At 37.5% G+C, this 15,228-nt stretch overlaps 1 protein-coding gene across 1 annotated transcript in view; it reads left to right on the top strand.

Annotated features, from left to right (window-relative positions):
* Positions 1-15,228, top strand: part of LOC126106770 (peroxidase-like) — a 195,578-nt gene that overhangs the window by 154,821 nt on the left and 25,529 nt on the right. The window contains exon 10 of the mRNA XM_049913148.1: positions 7,651-7,807. Within this exon, the coding sequence (XP_049769105.1) occupies positions 7,651-7,807 (157 nt within the window). The remainder of the gene's footprint in view (positions 1-7,650; positions 7,808-15,228) is intronic.

The raw sequence follows: 15,228 nt of genomic DNA, 5'->3' as shown, positions 1-15,228 counted from the left end.
GAAGAGACGGAGTACATGACCTGCAACAAACAAGCACCAAAATTCATGGAGATGAAATATGGCAAAATGTAATGAGTTCTACAGTTTAAATTTCTTTGTGAAACCACCCAGGAAAACTGAATCAAAAAAAAAATCAAATGAAATTACATTCCAAATGATGTAAATTGCATACCTAAAAAAAATAAAAAAAAATAAACTAGAAATCTCTCTCCAAGCATATAAAACTAAGACATTACAATATGGCAATGCCTCTATGTATCAGTAAAACTAATTTTGAACATGAAAACTGATAATGAAAAAATTGAGAAACATGCATGATAAGTCATAAGAAAAATTCTAGACCCAAAGCTTATAGATAAACAACACCAACTCAGAAGCAATCAGGAACTCAAACAAAACGCAAACATCCATAGTGATGTTACAAAATGCAGGTTAAGATTCTATGGACACATTAAATGAATGAATGCAGACTGACTTACAATAGTTGATTCTTCTCTCTCTTCTTCTTCTTCTCCCCCCTTTTTTTTTTTTTTTTTTTTTTTTTTTTTTTTTTTTTTTTTTTTTTTTTTTTTTTACAACAAGAGCAAAGCCATCATGCACATTATCAAAAGTGATCTAAAACTGGCAGAAATTACTCCACAAGATGCTTAAACTCAAAATCTCCTGGTCCAAAGTTCACAAATGGGAAGTTGATCAAGGGGAAAAACCAAAGAGGAAGACTAGAACAATAAGATCTGAAGAGAGAAAGGAAACCAATGGAAGAGAATGGCAGAAAAATGGGCACAGAGGAAGGCAAATACCTAACCGTAAGCACTTTGTGTGGCCCTAATGGGCTTATTCACAAATAATGATAATTGTAGTAGTAGTAGCAGTAGCAGTAGTAATAGTGAGATTCAGAAAGTATATACATTGTGACCATTAACAGTATAATTTGTAGTTAGTCACATAGGATGCTTGAGTTTTATTTATTTATTATTTCTGTATATCATACTTTCTTTACAGTAAAGCACAGCATAATATAAGACAAGTCAATTAAAAATTATAGTAAGATGGTGGTGGTGTACATACTTTGCATAGCAGAATACATATAGGAGATATAAACAAAAACATAAAGCTACAAGATACATTAGTTTAAATTATTTTACTAAGTAGAAATGCACAGAAATGAATAACAAATGAAAATTTACATTGATAAGAAATATTGCACGTGTTTTTCATAGTTATAATTATTAAGAACATTCCATATAGATGGGTCCCTACTGGAGATTACATTTGTATTGTCAAATTCTGTTCATGTAGTGAACACAAACATAAAAATTACGTGCTGTACATTATAGTTAAAACAGAATCCAGCTTATTACAAGTAATTAAAGAATGTACAGAATAGAACTACCGATTCAGTAATAATTCCTTGAATTTAATTCTCTTTTTTTTATTTTTTTTTATTTTGTTGTTTAATGGGAGGTGGTTGTATATTTTATGGTTCAAAATGGTTCAAATGGCTCTGAGCACTATGGGACTCAACTGCTGTGGTCATAAGTCCCCTATAACTTAGAACTACTTAAACCTAACTAACCTAAGGACAGCACACAACACCCAGCCATCACGACGCAGAGAAAATCCCTGACCCCGCCGGGAATCGAACCCGGGAACCCGGGCGTGGGAAGCGAGAACGCTACCGCACGACCACGAGATGCGGGCTATATTTTATGCCCTTACCTCATTACCATATAATTTTGTGATGTGAGCTATAATTTGTTACTAGGTTTTATTTCTGGTATCATGTGTGTGGTGGTCTACATGTCTGTGGAGGGATTTCGATACTGTAAAATAAGCCAATTCCATTACATAGAAACATGGCAGTCATTAGAGCACCGCCTTTTTTTGAATCCTTCAGTGTCCAGAACTTCTGCAGAGTGGTGTGAGCACAGTCACCATTCTTGTAATACAGCTTTACAAGCAGAGCGCGATCCTGCATTGAGACAGTTATGGTGAACATCACAGGTGTGAAAGGAGGAAAAATCGTGTACCGAGCGTGTTTATACCAACATCAATGGGTCATGCACATGTTTCCACTTATGTCTTCTGACACTTATAGCACCATCTATTGATCAATTTTCACACTATTCTTTTTCTCCTGCCACACGTTTTTCCCCTTCTCCCATAACATTCTGTTGCAATTTGACATCATTCTGACCAGTGGTGTTATTCATACAGAATTTTGAAAGTTTAACTTTAACTATAGTCACCATGTACTTTGGGCAATTATGAAATAAGAAGCAGGATATTATATCAAGCCCTGCAGAATAAATCTTTTTAATGTCTTTCCTTATAATGCCTTCAAATTCACATGGTGTAGTAGTATATTGGAAAAAGGAGTTAAGAGGTGTATTGTTTTTGGGAAGAAAGTGTACAGTGTTTGGAGAGTTGGTCAGGAGATTCGTGGAAATTTCTGAAAAATACCTATTAAATTTATTAGTCATTTTATATACATGTTGTGTCTTGGAAGTTTTGTGTGATCAAAGTAATTCACACTTGTTGTTGCTGATACAAAATAAATTGTGCTCTAGATATAAAATGAAACATTGCAAAGCCAGAGGAAGAATGCATGAAAGTACTGAAAAGCAAGTAACTCTTAGTGTGTTGCGGTAAGACCATTACATCTTTAAAAGTGCAGAGAAATCTTTGCTTTTTAAGGATTTTCTGTTGTAGTAATTATTACTAAGCTCTCAGCCTTTTAATTTGATGCTACTGCAGGACTTAAATATGCACCTCAGCAATTGACCCTTTTTTTACTTCTAAAAAAAAGTGAAGTCATGTTGTATGGCGGATTCATCTGTGAATGTTCTGGTCAAAAACCTGTTGAATCATAAGTGGTGCACTAAACTGATGCACAAACTAGGCAATAAAAAATAAACTTTCAATACACCAGTGATAATGTACTACTAAGTGTTCCTCAGGGCCCAGTGCTTTGTCTTTCTCTTTCTTATACAAGATGTACCAGGAGTAATGGTCAATATTCAGGAATATGACAGGAATGTTCATTTGAAGCAAAATTGTGCAATATATGTGGGCTTTAAAATGCATACCTTAAAAGCTATCAGCATGGCTGCTGTAGGAGTCTCCTGCCTATCACTGGAGGACATTGCCCACTTATCTACTATGCAACAAAAAAGTGCCAGGTATTTTAAATTAACACTTTAGTGTACAATGGCTGAAAGTGGAAGAAAAACTCAAGGGAGTGCCATAAGGTGCACTACTGTGGAAAACAAGCTCTTAAGGTATGCATTTCATAGCTCATGTTTACTGGACAATTCTTTTCCTTTTTTGCTCTGTACTACGCCCTGTCAAAATATGTAAAACAAAGAACTTGCAGCAGAAGAGATTTGTTAGTAGTGGCTTACATCTCCTTAGCCAATTCACGAAGATAATTCTCAGCCAAACATTAAAAACACTATAAGCTACTGTGGAATAAGTTACTGCTTTCTTAATTATGGCATCGAACTATGGGGTTGTGCAGTTGATTTTCACTTGAACGGGATGTTGCTGTTACAGAAAAGAGCAATAAGACTTATCCAAGGGATAGGTCATAGATATTCATACTCTGAAGTGTTTGTGCATCACAAATACCTGACAATATATTCCTTATCTACATTTACATCTATACTCTGTAAACCACCTAGAGGCACGTGGCAGAGGGTACATCCCATTGTACTAGTTATTAGGGTTTCTTCCTGTTACATTCATGTATGGAAGAATGACTTTTTGAATGCCTCTGTGTGTGCAGTAATTATTCTAATCTTATCCTCACAAGCCCTATGTGATCAATATGTAGGGGGTTGTAGTACAGTCCTAAAGTAACCATTTAAAGTCAGTTATTGAAACTTTGTTAATAGACTTTCTCTGGATAGTTTACATCTATCTTCAAGAGTATGAAGTTCCTTCAGTGTATCTGTGGCACTCTCCCATGGATTAAACAAACCTGTGGCCATTTGTACTGCCCTTCTCTGCATACATTCAATATTCTCTGCTAGTTCTAGCTGGTATGGATCCCACACACTTGAGTAATATTCTAGAACTGGTTGCATGAGTGATTTTAAAGCAATCTCCTTTGTAGATTGATTGCACATTCCAGTATTCTATCAATAAACTGGAATCTACAACCTGCTTTACCCATGACTGAACCTATGTGATCATTTCATTTCATATCCCTACAAAGCATTACTCACAAGTATTTGGATGAGCTGGCTGATTCAAACAGTGACACATTTTTTTTTCTTTCTTCCAGAAATCAAGAAATGCACCATCTACCAGATTACCTTGATCCAAAACTTTCAGTATGTCATGTGAGAAAAGTGCGATTTAAGTTTTCGCTTATTCCACCTCAGTTACACTATGTCGGCGATTGCTGCAGAAACACTGTCTCCCCATACATGTACACCATAATTACTCTACCATGCAAACATTGGGGTTACACTCATCTGGAATGAGACATTGCCATGGGTCCACTGGGGGCCAAACTGCACAATAACCCTGGGTTCGGTGTGGATCAGTGGTGGGCTGAGTGGACTGCTGTAGCCTGTAGTGGGGTTGTATATCACTGAGGGCTATGATGCCTCTCCATCGTTTCTAGGTCCCCAGTTCAATACATACATATATACAAACTAAGTATCGCAGGTGGGCATAAAATTGTCATTGGATCCTTTTATTCACCATCAGACACATATCTTGATGTAATTGAAAGCCTTAGAGGAAGCTTCAGTTTGCTTTTGTGTTAGTTCCGTGATCATACAGTAGCCATCAGAGAAGTCTTTATTATCCAATAATCATTTTAATCAACTGGGAAAATTAGTTTTGTTATTGTTGGACATGACAAGATATCCTGTGAAACATTACTAAGTACCATCTATGAAAACAACCTAGAGCAGATGGCTTGGAACCCCATTCATGATGGAAATATGTTAAACCCAATGACAACAAATAGACCTGCTCTCTTTGAGGATGTGAACAATGAACATTGAAGCAGGTATCAGTGACCATGAGGCACTTGTAGCAACAATGAAGCAAAAGATATATATTCAGTAAGCTAGATAAACTACAATAGTGTCATTTCTCAATGAGGAACTTTAAGCTTTTAGCACAGGAGACAACCATGTAAAGGTACTATGGCACAAGTTTACAAGAACAGTTTACCCTGCATTGGATCAATATCAACTTGGTAGAACAGTTCATAATGGGAGAGACACTCTATGTAAAAAAACTTCTAAAGAAACACAGATTAATGCATAATAGGTGTAAAACAAATCATAGGGCTAAAAACATTTGACTCTCCGCCCCCGGTAGCTAAGTGGTCAGCACGACAGACTGTCAATCCTAAGGGCCCGGGTTTGATTCCCAGCTGGGTCAGAGATTTTCTCCACTCAAGTACTGGGTGTTGTGCTGTCCTAATCATCATCATTTCATCCCCACCGATGCACAAGTCGCCGAAGTGGCGTCAAATCGAAAGACTTGCACCAGGCGAGAGGTCTACCCAACGGGAGGCCCTCGTCACACGCCATTTAATTTTTACTGTCAAGAGAGGACTGCCAGAAGCCTTCAGTGATAAATGTAGCAGAATACTGTCAAATGATCTTTTACAAAACCTAAAGAAATTCTGGGTGTACATAAAGACTGTTAGTGGCACCAAAGTTAGCGTCCATTCACTCTCAGATAAAATAGGAACTTAAAATGAGCAAAGCAGAAGCTGAAATGTTTAATTCCATTTTAAAATGTTCCTTCATAAAGAAAAACACAGGAGAATTGACCAGGTTGAATCCTCGTACCACTGAGAATCTCCAGGGAGATCATGGGGAGTCCCTATGAAATTCTGTACCGATTTTTCAGCAGAATTATCCTCTCTGTTAACTGTAATCTATCATAGATCCCTCAAACAAAAAACCATGCCCAATTGTTGGAAGGAAGCACAGACCACACTTGTCTCCAAGAAGGGTAGTAGAAGTGACCCACGAAACTACCATTCAATATCCTTGGCATTAATTTGTTACAAAATTTTAGAACTTATTCTAAGCACAAATCTAATGAGGTATCTTAGGCAGAATGACCTCCTTCATTCCAACTAGCAGAGATTCAGAAAACATCAGTCATTGAAACTCAGTTCACACTAATTTTCACATATGACATACTGAATACTTTGGATCTAGGTAGTCAGGTAGATGCAGTATTTTTCAATTTCCGAAAAACATTTAACTCAGTGCCACATCTGCTCTTATTATCAAAAGTACAATCTATCACATGGGATTATTGAGTGAAATTTGTAACTGGCTTAAGGTTTATTTTGTAGAAAGCATGAAGGAAGTTATGTTGGGTGGAGAGTCATTGACAGATGCAGAAGTAGCTTCAGGTATGCTCCAGGGAAGTATATTGTGGCCCTTGCTGTTTTGGTAACCTCAAATTTTTCACAGATGATGAAGTTATCTGTAATGAAGTACTGTCTGAGAGAAGCTGCATAAATATTTAGTCAGATCTCGATAAGATTTTAGAGTGGTGAAAAGATTGATAGCCCACTTTAAATGAAGAGAAATGTAAAATTGTGCACTTAAAAAATTGAAAAAAATTCTGTCCTATGACTATAACATCAATGAGTCACAGTAGGAAATGGGCAACCTCTAAAAATACCTGAGTGAACTTTGTGCAGATATAAAATGGAATAATCATGTAGGTTTAGTTTTCTGTGAAGCAGGTGACATACTTCACTTTATTGATAGAAAACTGGGGAAATACAATCAGTCTACAAAGGAGATGGCTTACAGATCACTTTTGTAACCCATGCCAGAATATTGTTCAAGTGTGTGGGATCTGTACAAAATAGGGCTAGCAAGGCATGTTGAATCTATATAGAGAAGAGCAGCACAAACAGTCACAGACTTGTTTGAACTGTGGGAGAGTTTTGCAGAGATACTGAAGAAACCGACCTGGCAGGTTCTTGAACATGGACATAAAGTGTCCCCAGAAAGCTTATTTACAAAATTTCAAGAACCACTTTTAAAAGATGAGTCTGGGAATATATTACAATCCCCTGTGTATCACTCCTGTAGGGACCATGAGGACAGTATTAGATTAATTACAGCAAGCACAGTGATATTTAAACAATCATTCTTCCCACATGCCATGCAAGAATGGAATGGGAAAAACCCTAATAACTGGTAGCACAGGGTGTACCCTCTGCAACGAACATCACAGTAGTTTGCAGAGAAGAAATATAGATGAAGCTGTGGTTGTGTGGGGAATGATTTTAACACTACATTAAAATTGCTTCTGACAGGTAAATTTTTACACTTATTCAACAACTCTTAAGGCACTGACTGTGACATGAACCCATAGCATATCAACTGTAAAGTAATAAATGTACAAAACAGATATAAGATGTAACATCTGTGATACGTAACATATTTTTAAAGTGGAATTATTGTCAACTGTTATTTCTGACATTTGCAAAAGCCATTAGTGTATGGACACATGACAGAAAAAATACTAAATAAATAATAAATAAATGTCCTGCAAGGCAAAACTGTCCTTTTCTCCAGGGACCTGTTCATGTATATATTCTTTTTTCTTATTAATTAGCTAAACTATTCAAATCACATCTTGCAGCATGTACAAAGACATAGGATGTCCAGTTGGTAAAATAAAAATAAATAGATGGTTCAATAAACCAGAAATCATCCTCGAAGGTAACAATTTTGATCAACTGACCTTGGGTCTCTCACAGCAAGCTTCCACGAAGTACGACAGTTACACAGTCTATGAGGTAAGACAGCTATGTATAAACTGATGTGGTACTTAATCCAATTGATTTATATGCAAATTTGAGATAACAAATTTAGTCACTATTATAGCAATTATATATAGTTTGCTTAAGAAAGTTAACTGCCACATAATCATTTTTCGCATGTCATACTTCTCTTTTGGTTTTTGTTTCTCAAGTCTGAATGTTCCTGGTGACGTCATGTTACTTTCTCAACTGGATAACAAGTTAAAGGGAAGTCAACACTTGTTTAAACTAATCATGAAGCTTACAAAGGATGTCTCTTGGCTTGAACAGGAATTTGTATTGAACATTGGTACACAGACCCATCTCACACTTCTTACCAAACTGGCAACAGCATGTGATGTGATTTTGTTGCTCTTGGTCCCTTGGTTTGTATACAGCAGTGCTTACAGTCTTGGAGGAGGGGAGGGGGGGAAGGGGTTAAACGTCTGTCAGCCAATTACCTCAGCCAATTACCTCAGCAGTATTTTCATAAATCTACAGTGAAAATGAATGAAACCATTAACGTTTTGCATGTTTTAAATAGTGTGGCATCCAATTTAAGAAGGTGTTATCCAATGGAAGACAATGTAGGACAGGATATGACACTTTCACAATGTTTTACTGTGTATGATTATTCTGAAACATGAATATTCATTTGACTCAGAGACATGAATATTCATTTGACTGCTCAACTGAAATAACAGTGAATAGGATGGTGGATGAGAAAAATGACTTTAGCAGTGATAACAGAATTAATAGTGTTCAAGATCGTAATGTTAGTGGTAGTGGTGGAAACAGTACTCCTCAAAAAAAAGCTAACAGTTCTGGTGACTACAAACCTCCACCAGAAAAGAAATCCAACACTGTTAGGATTTTAATAAAACTTTCAGAAGAATGTTTTGACAGCATTTACTATGATTATCATACACCTCTACTAAAGTTGTGACCTATAGCTTGTTATTGAAGAGGCTTCCATCTATAAAAATGCACATTGCACAGTGAATTAATATTTGATTTTGTGGAGAAAGAAAGATGTAATGAATATCCATTTCAAGGAAAGAAGGCAGTCAAAGAATTGGAGATAAAACAACACATTCTATTTTGATTTCACAAAGCAAGAAATGAAAGAAAACATGCTCATTAGTGTCACAACATACTTTGGGCAATGCAAAAAGCAAGATAAATTATGCACACAAAGTGTAAACATTCTGCAGCTTTCATACAATGTCACAAGAAGAATGTAAAATGTGCTGTGGACTACTTTTGTGAAAGACAGAGATGTAAAGGAAGCAAAAGACTTTCACCAGTCTGGGCCCCATTTTGTCAGAGAAGTAAACCAGTACACTGTGAGTTTCCAAATATGTGACACTGCCTTTTGAACACTGATCAAAGTGGATTTTTTTACGAGTTAACTTCTGATGTGAAGCTATCTAAAAAAGGAAGAAAAATCAACAGTCACTCTGGTCCAGTCTGCACACAGTACAACTCACAGTCATACAGTAGATGTTGGAGATTCAATGAGTGAACACCTAAAATAAAAACTGTATATTTTTCTCCAGAAAAACTTTTGACCTGAAATTAAAACTTCTATTGAAGACAATCTTCCACCAGACATACATTCAGAGGCTAACACAAGTGGGAAAATGTTGAAAAACATTTAACATCATTTTTCGTGAATGCTGTTTATTACAATGTCACACATAACCAGAAGTGTACACTACTTTAGATTCATGGATTGCTCACAAGAACATAACAATAGAAAGTTGTTCATTTGCAGGTAAAGACATTGAAAGCCAATCTGCCAAAGAACACCAAACTACTTACAAATTTCTCCCAAAAATGTAAAACATATGAAAGATAGATAACAGACTATATAAGGACTATTATACACTAAGTCATCAGACAGAATTTTCATAATGACAATGCATTCTATTATTCATGAACAGCTGTCTGCTCCAGTGTATCAGCTTATGCTTCAATATTCCTGACAAGCAGCTGGATACAATACTCCTGCAGGTGAAACTGCATTCAAGAAAGTGGTTCAAGTGCCATTCAATTTTGCAGCTCTGGGATATGATTCTGAGGATTGTCCAGATATTGCTTTTGCCAAATGTGTCTATGGTACTTCTGCTTATTGTTTCATGCATTTAGTTGAGGAACTACAGGCACATCTTTAAGTCCAATGGTGGGAAGCTGAATGCTCTCACCATCCTATATTCAGTGGTACATAAGGCTTCTAAATATAACTGGAACACCAAAGTCCTGTTCAAGTCAATAGACTTCCAGACTTCCCTTGTTAGTTTAACATGTTTCGATCATGATGTTGACCTCAAGTTTTTCTATCATTCAAAGTGATTTTACATGCCCTTTCCACTTTGATTGACAATCAACGTGCATTCAAAATAACTGTGTGTTTTTCACACATTGTACAGATTCATTATTTATTTCGAGGTTATTACAGTCTTTTCTTTTTTTTTCTTTTTTCTTTTTTTTATTAGAAATTAATAGTGCTCATTTTCTTTATATTAAGTGTATTTTTATTCAGAATGAGAATTTTCACTCTGCAGTAGAGTGTGCACTGATATGAAACTTCCTGGCAGATTAAAACTGTGTGCCCGACCGAGACTCGAACTCGGGACCTTTGCCTTTCGCGGGCAAGTGCTCTACCATCTGAGCTACCGAAGCACGACTCATGCCCGGTCCTCACAGCTTCACTTCTGTCAGTATCTCGTTTCCTACCTTCCAAACTTTACAGAAGCTCTCCTGCTCTCATCATTCTGGAAACATTCCCAAGGTTGTGGCTAAGCCATGTCTCCGCAATATCCTTTCTTTCAGGAGTGCTAGTTCTACATGGTTCACAGGAGAGCTTCTGTAAAGTTTGGAAGGTAGGAGATGTGATACTGAAGCTGTGAGGACTGGGTGTGAGTTGTGCTTTGGTAGGTCAGATGGTAGAGCACTTGCCCGCAAAAGGCAAAGGTCCCGAGTTCAAGTCTCGGTCGGGCACACAGTTTTAATCTGCCAGGAAGTTTTGTATCTTCATTGTTTGATACCCACTTATGTACACAGCAAAGCATTTATCAGCTTTCTCTCTTTGTACTTCTGGTGACTTGTTGGTGACCAGTACCTTAGAATTGTCTGCAAACAATGTTGTTCAATCATACATGACACTTTGTGGGAATATAATTGTATGTTTTACTTTGCCAGCCTAAGAGCATAGCATCATTAGTATTTGCACTTTTTATGTGTATTTTAAGTATGGATCCAGTTCCATGTCAGTACATGTTTTATTGTCATGTGAAGTAACTTTAATTAATAACTATGCATACCGTATTTTAACCATCACATTTGTGATACTGCTTAATCATGTATCCTAGCTGTAGTGCCCTCTGCTGGCCTCAGTTTCTTTGTATAAATACCAGAAGCATTCTGATCATCACCAGCACTTACTATGTACCTACATGTTTAGTTTGAAGTTGATACTACATCAGAATATTTTATGGTATGTATGGTTGGTATACATGCCTGTTAATGATGTAAACATGTTTTATCTTTCTCATGTAGCACCAGGACTTTAATTAGATTTAGCATCAGTAAACTGAACTTGCACCTATGGTACGGCAGGTGCAAGTTCAGTTTACTGATGCTAAATCTAATTACCGTAGGTGCAACCACAACGGAGGGGTATCTGTTGAGAGGCCAGACAAACGTGGGGTTCCTGAAGAGGGGCAGCAGCCTTTTCAATAGTTGCAAGGGCAACAGTCTGGATGATTGACTGATCTGGCCATGTAACAATAACCAAAACGGCCTTGCTGTGCTGGTACTGTGAACGGCTGCAAGCAAGGGAAAACTACGGTTGTAATTTTTCCCAAGGGCATGCAGCTTTACTGTATGATTAAATGATGATGGCGTCCTCTTGGGTAAAATATTCCGGAGGTAAAATAGTCCCCCATTCAGATCTCCGGGCGGGGACTACTCAAGAGGATGTCGTTATCAGGAGAAAGAAAACTGGCATTCTACGGATCACAGCGTGGAATGTCAGATCCCTTAATCGGGCAGGTAGGTTAGAAAATTTAAAAAGGGAGATGGATAGGTTAAAGTTAGATATAGTGGGAATTAGTGAAGTTCGGTGGCAGGAGGAACAAGACTTCTGGTCAGGTGACTACAGGGTTGTAAATACAAAATCAAATAGGGGTAATGCAGGAGTAGATTTAATAATGAATAGGAAAATAGGAATGCGGGTAAGCTACTACAAACAGCATAGTGAATGCATTATTGTAGCAAAGATAGACACAAAGCCCACACCTACTACAGTAGTACAAATTTATATGCCGACTAGCTCTGCAGATGACGAAGAAATTGAAGAAATGTATGATGAAATAAAAGAAATTATTCAGATAGTGAAGGGAGACGAAAATTTAATAGTCATGGGTGACTGGAATTCGAGTGTAGGAAAAGGGAGAGAAGGAAACATAGTAGGTGAATATGGATTGGAGCTAAGAAATGAGAGAGGAAGCCACCTGGTAGAATTTTGCACAGAGCACAACTTAATCATAGCTAACACTTCATTTAAGAATCATGATAGAAGGCTGTATACATGGAAGAACCCTGGAGATACTAAAAGGTATCAGATAGATTATATAATGGTAAGACAGAGATTTTGGAACCAGGTTTTAAATTGTAAGACATTTCCAGGGGCACATGTGGACTCTGACCACAATCTATTGGTTATGACCTGTAGATTAAAACTGAAGAATCTGCAAAAAGGTGGGAATTTAAGGAGATGGGACCTGGATAAACTGAAAGAACCAGAGGTTGTACAGAGTTTCAGGGGAAGCATAAGGGAACAATTGACAGGAATGGGGGAAATAAATACAGTAGAAGAAGAATGGGTAGCTTTGAGGGATGAAGTAGTGAAGGCAGCAGGGGATCAAGTAGGTAAAAAGACGAGAGCTAGTAGAAATCCTTGGGTAACAGAAGAAATATTGAATTTAATTGATGAAAGGAGAAAATATAAAAATGCAGTAAATGAAGCAGGCAAAAAGGAATACAAACGTCTCAAAAATGAGATCAACAGGAAGTGCAAAATGACTAAGCAGGCATGGCTAGAGGACAAATGTAAGGATGTAGAGGCTTATCTCACAAGGGGTAAGATAGATACTGCCTACAGGAAAATTAGAGAGACCTTTGGAGAAAAGAGAGCCACTTGTATGAATATCAAGAGCTCAGATGGAAACCAAGTTCTAAGCAAAGAGGGGAAAGCAGAAAGGTGGAAGGTGTATATAGAGGGTCTATACAAGGGTGATGTAATTGAGGACAATATTATGGAAATGGAAGAGGATGTAGATGAAGATGAAATGGGAGATACAATACTGCGTGAAGAGTTTGACAGAGCACTGAAAGACCTGAGTCGAAACAAGGCCCCCAGAGTAGACAACATTCCATTGGAACTACTGACAGCCTTGGGAGAGCCAGTCCTCACAAAACTTTACCATCTGGTGAGCAAGATGTATGAAACAGGTGAAATACCCTCAGACTTCAAGAAGAATATAATAATTCCAATCCCAAAGAAAGCAGGTGTTGACAGATGTGAAAATTACCGAACAATCAGTTTAATAAGCCACAGCTGCAAAATACTAACATGAATTCTTTACAGATGAATGGAAAAACTAGTAGAAGCCAACCTTGGGGAAGATCAGTTTGGATTCCATAGAAATACTGGAACACGAGAGGCAATACTGACCTTACGCCTTATCTTAGAAGCTAGATTAAGGAAAGGCAAACCCACATTTCTAGCATTTGTAGACTTAGAGAAAGCTTTTGACAATGTTGACTGGAATACTCTCTTTCAAATTCTAAAGGTGGCAGGGGTAAAATACAGGGAGCGAAAGGCTATTTACAATTTGTACAGAAACCAGATGGCAGTTATAAGAGTTGAGGGGCATGAAAGGGAAGCAGTGGTTGGGAAGGGAGTGAGACAGGGTTGTAGCCTCTCCCCGATGTTATTCAATCTGTATATTGAGCAAGCAGTAAAGGAAACAAAAGAAAAATTCGGAGCAGGTATTAAAATCCATGGAGAAGAAATAAAAACTTTGAGGTTCGCCGATGACATTGTAATTCTGTCAGAGACAGCAAAGGACTTGGAAGAGCAGTTGAACAGAATGGATGGTGTCTTGAAGGGAGGATATAAGAGTAACATCAACAAAAGCAAAACGAGAATAATGGAATGTAGTCAAATTAAGTCGGGTGATGTTGAGGGTATTAGATTAGGAAATGAGACACTTAAAGTAGTAAAGGAGTTTTGCTATTTGGGGTGCAAAATAACTGAAGATGGTCGAAGTAGAGAGGATATAAAATGTAGACTGGCAATGGCAAGGAAAGTGTTTCTGAAGAAGAAAAATTTGTTAACATCGAGTATAGATTTAAGTGTCAGGAAGTCATTTCTGAAAGTATTTGTATGGAGTGTAGCCATGTATGGAAGTGAAACATGGACGGTAAATAGCTTGGACAAGAAGAGAATAGAAGCTTTCGAAATGTGGTGCTACAGAAGAATGTTGAAGATTAGATGGGTAGATCACATAACTAATGAGGAAGTATTGAATAGGATTGGGGAGAAGAGAAGTTTGTGGCACAACTTGACCAGAAGAAGGGATCGGTTTGTAGGACATGTTCTGAGGCATCAAGGGATCACAAATTTAGTATTGGAGGGCAGCATGGAGGGTAAAAATTGTAGAGGGAGACCAAGAGATGAATACACCAAGCAGATTCAGAAGGATGTAAGTTGCAGTAGGTACTGGGAGATGAAGAAGCTTGCACAGGATAGAGTAGCATGGAGAGCTGCATCAAACCAGTCTGAGGACTGAAGACCACAACAACAACAAACTGAACTTAGTTGGTTGCACACTGTTTTTGTTTGTAACAGATCTGAAGATGGCAGTAGCCAAAACCGGTAATAGTGAAATGTAAAAATTTGTGTGATCAAGATGGACCTGTAAAATTAAATATTGTTGAAGGTCATTTTATTCTATGCTGGCTGTCATGTTGTGCTATTGTGTGCATCCTTCACACATGTAAAACCATATAAATAGTGAATATAGCTAATAGACATCGCTTGTCAAACTTAGAGATTGAAGAACCATTGAACAATGGATCAGAACATGATGATCTTTCAGATGACATCAGCGATTTTTCAGAAGACAACCATGACTTATGTGAGCTCGAGAGCAAAACCTGTGCTGCTGATAGAAATGATGTTAGTTGGGATGAAGAAGCTAACACACAAGTTTCTATTAGTCAGATTTATCATTCATTACAGCAGCCTACCCTTCATAATGAATGTTGTCATTTTGATGGACTCCCTGAATTACCTCTGTTTGAAGAAATGAGTGGAATTAAGGTTCCTGTCAATACGTTATCAACAG

The sequence above is a fragment of the Schistocerca cancellata genome, chromosome 10 (genome assembly GCF_023864275.1).
Source record: "Schistocerca cancellata isolate TAMUIC-IGC-003103 chromosome 10, iqSchCanc2.1, whole genome shotgun sequence".
Classification (NCBI taxonomy): Eukaryota; Metazoa; Arthropoda; class Insecta; order Orthoptera; family Acrididae; genus Schistocerca; species Schistocerca cancellata.
Note: the sequence above shows the minus strand (reverse complement) of the source record. Positions and strands in the feature narration are given on the sequence as shown.